The sequence below is a fragment of the Hypanus sabinus genome, chromosome 7 (genome assembly GCF_030144855.1).
Source record: "Hypanus sabinus isolate sHypSab1 chromosome 7, sHypSab1.hap1, whole genome shotgun sequence".
Taxonomy (NCBI): Eukaryota; Metazoa; Chordata; class Chondrichthyes; order Myliobatiformes; family Dasyatidae; genus Hypanus; species Hypanus sabinus.
This window is the reverse complement of record NC_082712.1, coordinates 97,292,012-97,305,770: the sequence shown is the minus strand read 5'-3', so window position 1 is coordinate 97,305,770 and position 13,759 is coordinate 97,292,012. Positions and strand designations below refer to the sequence as shown.

At 47.0% G+C, this 13,759-nt stretch overlaps 1 protein-coding gene across 2 annotated transcripts in view; it reads left to right on the top strand.

Moving 5' to 3' along the window:
• Nucleotides 1-11,495, top strand: part of slc16a13 (solute carrier family 16 member 13) — a 43,921-nt gene extending 32,426 nt beyond the window's left edge. For both annotated transcript variants that reach the window (XM_059975251.1, XM_059975252.1), the window contains exons 4-5: nucleotides 1,380-2,168; nucleotides 9,694-11,495. In XM_059975251.1, coding sequence (XP_059831234.1) covers nucleotides 1,380-2,168; nucleotides 9,694-9,941 — 1,037 coding nt within the window. In that variant the 3' untranslated portion in view covers nucleotides 9,942-11,495. The remainder of the gene's footprint in view (nucleotides 1-1,379; nucleotides 2,169-9,693) is intronic.
• Nucleotides 11,496-13,759: the final 2,264 nt, after the last annotated feature.

Here is a 13,759-nt window from a genome sequence, read left to right as displayed (position 1 = left end):
CCGAAACTGCTCACAATTCTCCAACTGTGCTCTGACCAATGTTAATCAAGTCCAAGTTGTTCAACCCTTTCCCTTGCCTTCCCTCCGTAACCTGTGGTACCCGCACTATTCAGGAACTGATCGACTCTGCTTTAAGTGTACTCAGTGACTTGGCCTCTAGTGGTGATGAACTCCTCAGATTCACTTCGACCTTTATAGGATCCACTTCTTACCCTTCTCATACTTCCTCTTGATTCCTAATCTTTTCACTGCTGCCACCAGCGCTGCTGACTTGTAACCTTTAATGTTGTTGTAATTGTGGAAAGCATTGGCTGACCTGTGCTGCAGACTCCCAGAAAGAGCCAAGAGATAGTGATTGTATAGTAACACACACAGAATGCGAGAGGGACTCAGCAGGTCAAGCAAATCTACGGAGAGGAAGGAACGGTCAACGCTTTGGGCTGAGGCCCTTCATCAGGACTGGAGAGGAAGGATGCAGAAGTCAGAATAGCTTGCTGGTGATAGGTGAGGGGAGGAGGGGGTGGAGGTTATGAAAGGAGGTGTGGTAGGACACTGGCTAGTGTTCAGTGGACGAGATGAAGGGATGAAAGGAGAATTTTGATGGACACGGGACTCTGTGGATGCTGGAAATCCAGAGCAACACACACACAATGCTGGAGGAACTCAGCAGGTCTGGCAGCATCTGTAGAGGGATGAACAGCTGAGGTTTGGATTGAGATCCTGAATCAGAAATATGCCAGGAGAGGACTGTAGACCACTTATTACCTCCCAGCTTCTCACATCATTCAAGTTCATGTGTCACCCACAGAACCGCAGTGGGCTGCCATCTGCCTCCTTCCTGCCTGCTGCACCCTTCCTCACCAACTCCAGAGGGTTTTAACATGCCCCAGTAAAGGACCTTCAGCACCCAGTGTTGCGCTGATACCTTAACCTACTCAACAATCGTCTAACCCTTCCCTCCCACGTAGCCTCTGAAAAAATCCTCATGTATCTGCTTCTACCTCCACCCCTGGCAATACGTATCACCATTGTCAGTGTTAAAAAAACTACCTCTGACATTCACACCCCCCCTGACCTATGCTTTCCACCAACCGCTTAAAAATTATATCCCCTTCTATTCACCATTTCTGCCCTGGAAAAAAAGTCTCTGGCTGTCCACTCTATGGATACCTCTTATCTTGTACACCTCTATCAAGTCCTCATCCTCCTCCTCTACAAAGCCCCAGCTCACTCAGTCTTACCTCATAAGACATGCTCTCTAATCCAGGAAGGTCTGCCCTGTACCCTTCCCAGAGCACCCAAACCCTTCCTGTTTTTAGAGTTGGCTCCGCACTGTGTCTTGCCCGTGGGTTAACATGCCATCTCCCATTGTGTGGCAGGGTTCGGATGGGCTTTAGTCTTCACCCCTTCCATCGCAGCGATCAGCCGCTACTTCACCAGGCGGCGGACTCTGGCAATGGGACTGGCCTTCACCGGTGTGGGGATTTCCTCCTTCGTCTTCTCCCCGCTCTTCCAGTACCTGCTGGATGTGTACAGCTGGCAGGGAGCGCTGCTGATCATCGCTGGAATGATGCTCAACCTGCTGGCGTGCGGGGCACTCATCAGGCCCCTCACCCTGAAGGAGGACCTGCTGTTGACGCAGAGGCCAGAAGCCAGTGCCAGTGGCAGTTGCCCGGCCTTCTGCCGGATGATCTCTGACCTGCTGGACCTCACCCTCTTGCAGCACGTGCCTTTCCTCACCTTCACGCTGGTTATCACCCTCATCAACACCGGCTACTTCGTGCCTTACATCCACCTGGTGGCCCACACGCGCTCGATTGGCTTCGACGAGTACCAGGCCGCGTTCCTGATGTCTGCCACTGCCGTCTCTGACCTGGTTGGCCGCCTCTTCAGCGGCTGGTTCGCCGACCGCCGCTGCCTGCGCCTGGTCCATAACCTGGCCCTGTGGACCTCGCTGACGGGCGTCAGCCTGATTATCCTCCCCTTCGGTCGCACCTACTACCTGTTGATGCTGATCGGTATTGCCTATGGGTTCTTCTCGGGGGCTCTGACGCCCGTGGTGTTCTCCCTGCTGCCTGAGATCGTCGGGATCGGCAGGATCTATGGAGCGCTGGGGCTGCTGCAGATGCTGGAGAGCGTGGGGGGACTGCTGGGAGCCCCCATATCAGGTAATGACTCTGGGTCAGGGAGGGGAGGGCTTGATTGGGCAAAAGGGACCTCAGGGTAAATGATCTCAGGTACAAAATAGCTAGTGGACAATTCTCGATGATTAGCTTATTCACACATACATCGAAGCTTGCTTCATTGACCAACAAGGTCCAAGGCTGTGGGGAGGCAGCCCGCAAGTTTCAGTGACCTTTTGGCACCTTTAGACGTAGGAGCAGAGTTAGGCCCTTTGGCCCATCTCGTCTTCTCATTCGATCATGGCCGATTTATTAACCCTCTCAATCCCATTTGCCTGCCTTCTCTCCGTGACCTTTGATGTCCTCACTAATGAAGAACCCATCAAGCTTTGCTTTAAATACACCTCTCAGTGTCTAAGCCCTTCAATATTTGATAGGTTTCAGTGAGATACCCCTTATTCTTATAAACCCAGTGAGTGCAATCCCAGGGTCATCAAACACTCCTCGTTCAATAACCCTTTCCTTCTTAGGATAGTTCTTTTTAACCTTCTCCTTGAATCACCAACATCACACACCCAAAGCTTACTATCTCTAACCTGTATGTCTTTGGACTGTGGGAGGAATCTCACACAGTCACTGGGGAGAATGTACAAACTCTTTACAGACAGTGGCAGGAATTGAACCTGGGTCGCTGGTCGTGCTAGCACGGTCTGGGAATGTGGGGCTGAATGGTCTCCCTGCTCCGGCTGTAGAAATTCAACCATTCATTCTGATCCCTTCATGGATACTTGTGATATAGATCAGTCAGCACAATAACAGGCCCTTCAGCCCATAGTCCATGTTGTACATGAGGACAAATTAAACTCAATCTCTTTCTTCGCATTATCCATATTCCCTGTATCTCCATGTGTCCAGTTCAAAGTACATTTATTATCAAAGAACGGATAGATTATACAACCTTGAGATTTGTTTGCTTACAGGCAGCCAGAAAGCGAGAAGCCCGAAAGAACCCAACACCTAATACAGAGAGAGAGAGAGAGAGGGGGGAAAACAGCACTCATGCAAACAATAAAGCAAGCAACAGCATTCAGAACCAAGTTGAGTCCATTGACCTGGAGCGGCCAGAGTTGGCCCGTAGCTTCAGTCCCAGTTCATCACACAGCAGGGAAAATCGCCACAGAGCGCTTAACGGTCAGAACAGTGTCACAGCCTCAGCACCACGGAGAGAGGAGTCCAACAGCGTCTTAAATTCCCCTATCGTATCTGCTTCCAGGTACCCACAGTGAATCTTACCTCCACACTCCCTCTCACCTTAAGTCCTTGGCGAAAGGTTTCTGCCTGTTGACCCTATCTCTGCCTCGCGTAATCATTTAAGTTTCCCCTCAGTCTCTGCTGCTCCAGAAAAGAAAACCCAAGTTTGTCCAACCTCTTGTAATTGCACAGGCCCTCTAACCCAGGCAGCATCCCGGTAAACCTCTTCCCAGTCCTCACCGTCTTTCCTTCCAGAATCGCACACGAAATCCAAGTGTGGCCTGGCCAAAGTAAATGTATTACCAGAGCTACATGTAATCACCACAATGATCACCAAATGTAATCACCCTGAGACTCCTTTACCTGCGGGCATAATCAGCAAATCTATAGAGTAGTGACTATAACAGGATCCATGAAAGACCAACCAGAGTGCAGAAAACAACAAAATGCAAAGCAAATGTAAATAAATAGCAATAAGTAATGAGAACGTGAAATGAGATCATTGGTTAATGGAACATCTCAGTGGATGAGTGTGATTATCCACTTATGTTCAAGAGCCTGATGGTTGAGGGGAGTAACTGGTGGCAGCATGGCCTGGGTGGGGAGGATCTTTAATGATGGACGCTGCGTGTTTTGTATAGATGTGCTCAATGGTTGGGAGGCTTTTACCTGTGGTCTACTGGACTGAATTCACTAGGTTTTGTAGGATTTTCCATTCAAAGGCATTGGTGTTCCCATATTAGGCTGCAATGGAGCCAGTCAGTGTAACTGCCATTTAAATTCCGAACCCTTGTACTCAGAGCTCTGACCAATGACAGCAAGCATACCACGGAGCCCTGACCAATGACAGCAAGCATACCATACGCATTCTTGACCACTCTATCCACTTAGAGTGATCACATTTGGGGAGCTATGAACTTGGACCCCAAGAGCTTTCTGTACATCAATGCACCCAACAGTCCTGCACTGTATACTTTCTCCCTATTCACTTCTCAAAAGCCAGCACCTCACACCTAGAGCATAAGGTACAGGAACAGAGTCCGGCCATTTGGTGCATCAAGTCTGCTCCACCATTCAATCATGGCTGACTTATTTTTCCTCACAATCCCCACCCCAATTCTCCTGCCATCTTCCCCTTAACCTTTGATACCCTTACTAATCGAGTATCTATCTTGAGACACAAGTCTTTGTCACCCTTGTTGTGTGTCATGTCTGATGATGTGGGCAATCATGGTCTTCCTTCTGAGAAGGTCTAATAATCTTTCCAAAACTTTTTTCTGCCCATCCCTTGATGTAACTCATGAATCCCATGCACTGTTGACCCCCCATTTTTGTCTTCCATCAACTTAAAACATACACAATGATTTGTCTTCCACAGCCATCTGTGGCTATGAATTCCACAGGTTCACTGCCCTCTGGTTAAAGAAATTCCTCTTATCATTTGCTCGAGTTAAACTTTATCCGCCATTTCTCTGCCCCTATCTGTAACTGTATTCTTTGACAATCCTCACAGTCCACAGCACCACTAACTTTAGTGTTCCTCGTGCTCTGCCTTTCAGCCTGACCTTCTGAAGTGAACCACTTCACGGTTTTTTGCATTGAACTCCATTTGCCAGTTCTCAGCCTGCTCTGCATCCTATCAACGTCTCATTGTAACCTTCACTATCCACAACACCACCAACCTCATGATACCTACAAACTTACTCTTTCCAATTCCTTATCCAAGTCATTGATAAAACTCACAAAGAGCAAGGGTCCCAGAACACCACTGCTCCCCCTGACCTACATTTTCATACATCAACTGGTATACTCCAAACAAGAGGCCCTATGGGTGACTTCAGTCCAATTTCATCTGGATTTGCTCTATGACATAGGTTTGCAGCCGATCTTCCCTTTGATGCCCTCCTGACCCAGCAGGGTTTCAGCGAAGTGTGCTCAAGACCTCAGCAGTTCAGCCTCTCGCCCTTGACTGGCCCTGTTGGTCTGGTCCTCCACCTTACCCATGAGTTAAGGGTAAATAATGAAAAGTTTCATGGGAACACTAGAGGAAATTTGCTGTTGTGTGCTGGGGCAGCCGGCTGAGGGTTGCAGACACCAACAGAATCAACAAACTCATTCATAAGGCTGGTCATGTTGTGGGGGTGGAACTGGACTCTCTGACGGTAGTGTCTGAAAAGAGGATGCTGTCCAAGTTGCATGCCATCTTGGACAATGTCTCCCATCCACTCCATAATGTACTGGTTAGGCCAGAGACTCATTCCACCGAGATGTAACACAGAGCAGCATAGGAAGTCATTCCTGCCTGTGGCCATCAAACTTTACAACTCCTCCCTCGGAGTGTCAGGCACCCTGAGCCAGTAGGCTGGCCCTGGACTTATTTCCACTTGGCATGATTAACTTATTATTATTTAATTATTTATGGTTTTATATTGCTATATTTCTTCACTATTCTTGGTTGGTGCGACTGTAACGAAGCCCAATTTCCCTCAGGATTAATAAAGTCTGTCTGTCTGTCTGTCAGGGTGCGGTGAGAGTGTGGAACGAGTTGCAAATTCACTCAGCGCCTGGTAATCTGCATGCCCCAGCCACTGAGGCTTTGTAACCTAAAACTTGGAAGGGCTGATCAGTCTTATGTCAGTGGTGAGAAAACTATTGGACAGGATTTATAAGCATTTGGAGGAGCATAGTCTAATGGGGGATAGTCGGCATGGCTTTGAGAGGGGTAGGATGTGACTGAATTCTTTGAGGAAGTGCCAACAAGAAATTGGTGAAGGTAGAGAGGATGTGCTGTAAATGGGAATATGGAGGGAAAGGTTAGATTGTTCTTGGAGTATGTTAAACATTGTGGGTCCTAGGGCCTGTACTGTTCTATGTTCACAACTTGCAGAGGGAATCTCCTCCAGCCTGTCCCACAGCTGACCCCAGGAATCGGGAGCAAGAGTTTCCAGCCAAGTGAAACAGATTCCTGGTAGTTTCCCCTCACTGAGTTGCAGAAAAAAATACAGCACATTTAGTCTGTGCCGAACCATTTAGAACTGCCCATTCCCATCGACCTGCATTCAGACTGTCCCCTCCAGACCCCTACCATCCATGTACCTATCCAAACTTCAGTTTAACGTTGAAATCAAGTTTGCGTGAACAGCTCGTTCTGCACTCTCACCACTGTCTGAGGAAATTTTTTCTCATTTTCCCCTTAAACTTTTCTTGTTTACCCTTAACTCATGACCTCTAGTAGTCTCCTATGATCGGATTTGGTCTGCAGAGTTGCAACCTCCTGGAAATCGGTGCCTGGCCTGTGTTGGGATCCTTTTCCAAATTGTTGGGTCTGAGGAATGAGCCTCCTGCCATCTACCTTACTAAGACAATCAGAAAATATTTAATGATTAAACCCCAGTGACCACAGGCCCAGTGTTCTACGTTCTTCTCAGGAATCGGTTAAACCAGCTGTCACAGTCGCTTGGTGATTAGCGCAATGATTTACCGTGCCCCTAGTCTGGGTTCAATTCCCCCCACTGTCTGTAAGGAGTTTGTACGTTCTCCCTGTTACCATGTGGGTTTCCTCTGGGTGCTCTGGTTTCCTCCCCCATTGCAGACGTACAGGCTAGGGTTAGTAAGTTGTGGGCATGCTACGTTGGTGACACTTGTCAGCTGCCCTCAGCGCAACCTCAGACTGGATAGCATTGACCTTATTACTAGCAATGAGGAGTAAAAATCTTTACGTTACTTTTCTGTCAGAATGTGCAATTTGTAGTCATTTGTAATAAATATTATGTACAACAGGACAGTCAATCTAACACAGAAGTACAGTTGTATCAGCAGGAATTAATCAGTCTGACGGCCTGCTGGAAGAAGCTGTCTCGGAGCCTGTTGGTCCTGGCTTTTATGCTGCGGTACCGTTTCCCAGATGGTAGCACGTGGAACAGTTTGTGATTGGGGTGACTCAGGTCCCCAATGATCCTTCAGGCCCTTTTTACGCACCTGTCTTTGTAAATGTCCTGAATAGTGGGAAGTTCACATCTACAGATACGCTGGGCTGTCCACACCACTCTCTGCAGAGTCCTGCGATTAAGGGAGGTACAGTTCCCGTACCAGGCAGTGATGCAGTCAGTCAGGATGCTCTCAGTTGTGCCCCTGTAGAAAGTTCTTAGGATTTGGGGGCCCAAACCAAACTTCCTCAACTGTCTGAGGTGGAAGAAGCACTGTGAGTACAAACCACTTAAGATCCTCGATGATGTGTATGCTGAGGAATTTAAAGCTGTTCACCCTCTCAACCCCAGATCTATTGATGTCTCCATTCCTTCTGTAGTCCACAACCAGCTCCTTTGTTTCTGCGATGTTGAGGGAGAGGTTGTTTTCTTGACACCACTGTGTCACCATAGTGACTGTGTTTGTTGTTGACACAGAATAACCCATTTCACTGTATTTTGATGTACATACATCACCAGAAACATGCTGACACTTTATGGGATGTGTCAGTATTAACAGTGGGTCCCTGGGGAGTGTATACTTATAGGGGTTCCCGGGACTGTGTCGGCATTTATAGGGGAGAGGGTCCCAGGGAGTGCGCCAGTATTTACAGGGAGTGCACTGATATTTACAGGGTGGGGTCCTGGGCAGTTAGTCAGTATTTACAAGAGGATCCCAGGGAGTGTGTCGGTATTTACAGTGGGGAGTGGGTTGGTGTTCATAGGGGCCTGCAGAGGTATCCAGTTATTGTCTGCTCCTGATCCCGAGTGAGAATTCAGGCCTATCTTGAACACGAGTTGGAGTCTCAGACATCCCACCTCTCCCGGACGTTCTGGGATTCTCCCACATATTGATAGCAGCTCCCTGACGCCCGCAAGTTATATTTATTTATATATATAAAATATAATATATAATAGAGAGAGAGAGAGGGAGATCCAAAAACAGAAAATAGAAAACCTACTTCACCCCAGACTACACTAAAGTGTACCCCTGCCTAATAGCGGTAAAAATAATGACAGTGTTGCTGTTTGCAACAGTGACTTTTCTATTGCCCATGGTGGGTTAAGATGTAGAAGAGATGTTGAGGTGAGTTTAACGGGTGTCATTCGTTCATTAGCATAGCTAACGTTATTTAAACCAGCTGGCTAGTTGCTAAGGAACGACTCTTTTGCAGCCATCCCACCTCTCCCGGTAGTCTCCCGCAAGTTGATGGTGCTACCTCCCTGAAATGAGTTTTTGCAGGTGGGATGTCTGGAGTCTGCAGTATTCGTGGCAGTGGAGTTGCGGACATAGTTTTTAGATGTGATGTCCTCAGGGTGGGGGGTGTAGAGAGCAGGCTATCTGATGTTGCTGACTGATGAACAAAGGCCCAGAGCACTGGAGGGAACTTTGACCCTCCCTTCAATCGTACTGATGGTCTTTCCCTTCCCCTGGAGTCGTGGTCCTCGGTTTAATGTGCTGCTGAGGGGTCTGATTTGGAGCCACTGCCCTGCCAAGCTTCGGCCATTCTGGCGGCGCATTGCTAAATAGAATTGCGCCAATGACCAACACAGTGTGAGGATGTGCTGGGGGCAGCCCGCAAGTTCCCACAACTCACTGACTCCAAACCTAACTCTAAACCGGAGCACCCGGTAACAAGTCAGACTGTCACAGGGAAAACACACAGCCTCCTTACCAACAGCGGTGGATTTTGAGCGGTGATCTTTAGCGTTGTAAAGCCAAGCTACATTTATTATCATGTTACCATCTTCAAACCTCGAGATTTATTCCCTTACAGGCATTTAAAGGCAAGTAAATAAATGCAACAGAATTTATGAAAAACTATGCATAAATAAATACTGTCAAACAACTGATATGCAAAAGAATTCAATTCCAGATTAATTGACAGTCAAACATATAGGAATACCCATGAATGCAGCCAAACAGGAGAGCATTATTCTTGGGGCTAAGATGCAAAACGTAATACCAACAATCACGGATAGCAAGCAGATAAACATTTGAGTAAAATACAGCCACGGAAAAGAAATAAACCAGCTATGTATGCTGCAGTGGAGCACAATACAACTTGGCTTCTGCTAGGCGAATAGCAGGAGTGGGCTGGGGGAGCAGCACTGACTCCAGCCACACTGCCCCCAGTGGCGCCTCTCTCCTGGCAGCTGTTAACAGGCAACCCAGCGGCTCGAGGCCTGGTTCTCCCACATACATGATAGCAAGCATGTACAGGGTATCAGTAAAATACAACCATGCACAAAAAAAAATATAGAATACAAATTGTACAAAAAGGTGTTTTGCTAACTGTTACTCTACTGGGCTGCCCAAACTGACTTAAAATTTCTGTTCCCCTTCCTCGCAGGCTGGATCCGCGACGCGACGGGCAATTACATCGCCTCGTTTGTGGTGGCTGGCATCTTCCTCCTGGTGGCCAGCCTCGTCCTCTTTGGCCTCCCCTCTGCCCTGTCCTGCTCCTCCCCACCCCCTGCCAGCCCGCCCGAAGCCGAGGGGGAGTGCAAGCCCGTGGCAGTCTTCAAGGCGCTTGAACCGGACCAGCGTCCCCTGAAGGAGCCCGACAATGCTGCTGCCACTGAGGTGCAGATCGCTTGACGTGCTGCAGGTGATGACGAAACCGTCCTCTGGTCCACTTGCACGGAAATCAGTGTGAGTGTACCACGGTGACAGCCCACAAGTCCAGCGTGGAAACTTCTGAATGGATTCTCAGTGAAAGTAGGTTGAGCAATCAATTCCCTGAATTTAAAATTGACTGATGGAAACTTCCGGAATGTAAACACAATTATAGATAGTAGCAATGTGTTGTGAATGGAAGATGGTGAAAAGATGTTGTGTGCAAAATGAATCTGTATTCAAAGCGGAGTGAAATGTGACCTGTGGAGAATTAGCCTGACATCTAATCTGGTTGAAGGTAATAAATTCTTGCTGACTTTGCTGCCTAACCCAGGCAAACCCACAGGTTCCTGGTCTGTGCTCGAGTTAGCTGGGTGGGATGGTTGGGATTGCAAGTCACAATCAGGGTTGTGGGCGGGGGTTCGGGCTGGCCCTTCTGCCCCGCTGATTTCCGCTGTCAAAACTCTCTGCTTGTTGGAAAGGGAGGAGACTGAATGTGGTAGCTTTCCCTGTCGAATGTTGGCTGTTGGAAGGCTTGTGTGTGTGTGTGTGTGTGTGTGTTGTTGGTCTCTGGCGGGATCCATTACCCACACGAGTGACAAAGCCCTCTCTGGCAGCGCATGAGGTTTTCTGATGGCAGAACTCTCATTCCTTGGGGCAATCGTGCAGAGGGGTGAACCTACCACTGCCGCTATCTAATGACAGCTGAGCTGCGGCCTATGCGTGTGATGATGGCTGCCAGGCCTCTGTGGGAGCAGAGATACTGAGCATTTTCCCTTCTCCAACCTTCCCCATGGGCTGAAATCTCACCCTAATTATTGTCCGAGAGCTTCCAGCGCTCCTGAGAGACAAAGGCAGTCCTGCGTATGTCACTGAAACTCAAAGAAGCCTGAACCCTACCCCAGACCCACAGCCTGCCCCTTTAGCCGTGACATCTGGGCTAAAATTCTAACTGATGCCATTGGCCTGTTTGCTGCTAACCAACTTTTGACTGACACTCAGGAAAATAACTTGGGCAAATGGAATTTAATACTGTTGGACGGACTTTAAAAATTATTACCAGATTTTTTTCCATTTGCTATTTCCGTCCACCAGGTTTTCTAAAGCCATATCAGGAAGCTGCAAGGTAAACCACTGTGAAGGTTGTTCATTTAGACTTTTGCTGTTGTGGTTCTCGCTGTCTGGTTTCTCTCACCAGTTGTCGTGCCTTAGAACTCAGGAGCTGGCCACCTAGAGTGTCAGGTGAAAGGGCACAGGGTGGGGGGGGTGGGGGTGTCTCTCTTTGCAGTTCCTCAGGAGATCCTTTCTGCTGGGTTCATCAGAAACCTCCCAGAAACTAAGAATGTTAAAACAATAATTTTTGTAAAAGACCCGTGCTCTCTTTGTCAAAACCAGGGTATAACGTCCACACCAAAGTGCTTCTTATCAAAATTGAGAGCTTAGGTTCTCTGTCTAAGCCAGGGTATTGTGTACACAACAATGTAAATTAAAGTTGAGTGATAAGATTGCCAAATAAACAGGCTGTTTTTTTTCCAATTTTGTCCATTTTGTTAGTGTCTTATTTCATTGTTACACAGATTTATTGAGAATATGGGTTTCATTATTTCTTATCAAGATGTAACGTTTCAGCAATTGTATAGTTACTATTCCACTAATTACTTAAGGTGTTATACATTTCTGAATTATATGTAAAAAAAACTTTATTCTGACCCACAGAGCTTCCAGTCTCACAGTTCCTCGTTTACCCTGCGATTCCAGTTCTTTGACCGTAAAGCTTTGAATGTTCAGGTTCTGCTTTTGCACAGTTTAGCCCCTCCACCATCAGTCAATATCTGCTTGCAGTGTTTTTCTGATATTTATATTTTTGGTGTTTTCTGACAGATATACTTTTTGTTACTTTTCATTGTTTTTCTGACAGTCTAACATTTTGATAGGTATATGTTTCATTCCTCTACTGCAACAGTTCTACAGTGGTATAGGTTAGAGCCAGGCCACTTGGCCCATCTAGTTCCTGCCAAACTGTCCTTCTGTCTAGTCCCATCCACCCTCACCCTGACCATATCCCTCACATCCGCACACTTCTCCAGCATTTCTTGTAAATGTTGCAATCAGCTGCTTCCTCTGGCAGCTTGTTCCACACTCTCACCACCCCCTGAGTGAATAGGTTCTCCTCAGGTTCCCACTAAATATTTCCCCTTCTACCCTTAACCTATGACCTCTAGTCCTAGTCTCACCCAACCTCAGTGTAAAAAGCCTGCTTGCATTTACTCCATCTATACCCCTCATCATTATTTATTTCATATGAGCAGAATTAGGCTCATATGAAACTGGACATACCTCTATTCTGAGGCTGTGCTCTCTGATCCTAGAACCCCCCACTTTGGGAAATATCCCCTCCACCTCCACTCTGTCCAGGCTTTTCACCATTTGATAGGTTTCAATGAGATCCCCTCTCATTCTTCTAAATTGCATTAACTCTTTCACTCCTGGAATCATTCTCGTGAGCCTCCTCTGATCCCTTTCCAACGTCAGCACATTTTTTCTTGGATAAGGGGCCTAAAACTACTCATAACACTCCAAGTGAGGCCTCATCAGTGCTTTATAAAGCCTCAACATCACATCCTTGCTTTGATATTCCAGTCTTCTCGAAACAAATGCTAGTATTGTATTTTCCTTCCTTACCACTGACTCAACCTGCAAGTTAACCTTCAGGGAATCCTGCACAAGACTCCCAAGTCCCTTTGCACTTTGGATTTTTCAATTTTCTCTCTATTTAGAAAATAGTCTATGCTTTTATTCCTTCTACCAAAGTGCATGACAGTACACTTCCAGGCATTATATTCCATCTGCCACTTCCTTGCCCATTCTCCTAATCTGTCTAATTCATTCTGCAGCCTCTGTTTCCTCGACACAACCTGCCCCTCTAACCATCTTCGAATTGTCAGCAAACTTGAACGCGAAGCAATGAATTCTGACAATTATTGGCATGCAACGTAAAAAGAAGCAATCCCAATATTGACTCCTGTGGAACCCACTAGTCATTGGCAGCCAACCGGAACAAGGTCCCTTTATTCCCACTCTTTGCCTCTTGCCATTCCGCCAATGCTTTATCCATGCTAGTATACCTTGGGCTCTTCTCTTGTTAAGCAGTCTCACTTGTGGCATTTTGTCAAAGGTCTTCAGAAAATCCAAGTATAAAACATAAACTGATCCTCCTTTGTCTATCCTGCTTGTTACTACTCCAAAGGATTCTAACAGGTTTCTCAGGCAAGATTTTTCCTTGAGGAGACCATGCTGACTTTGGCCTATTTTATCATGTGGCTTGGTACCCCAAAATCACTTCCTTAACAATTGACTCCAACATCTTCCCAACCACTGAAATCAGACTAACTGGCCTATAATTTCATTTCCTCTGCCTTCTTCCCTTCCTGAAGAGAGGGGTGACATTCACAATTTTCCAGCCTTCTGGAACCATTCCAGAATCCAGTGATTCATTAAAGATCATTACTAATGCCTCCCCAATCTCTTCAGCCACCTCTTCCAGAACCCTGGGGTGTAGTCCATCTGGTCCAGATGACTTATCTACCTTAAGAACTTTCAGTTTCCCAAGAACCTTCTCCCTAGCAATGGCAACTTCACTCACTTCTGCCCCTGGTACTCTTAAACTTCCAGCATACTGTTGGTGTCTTGTTCAGTTCATCTGCCCATTTCCTTGTACCCCATTACTACCTCTCCAGAGGTCTGATATCTGTTTTACTCTTTATATATCTGAAGTAACTTTTGGTTTCTTCGTTGATATT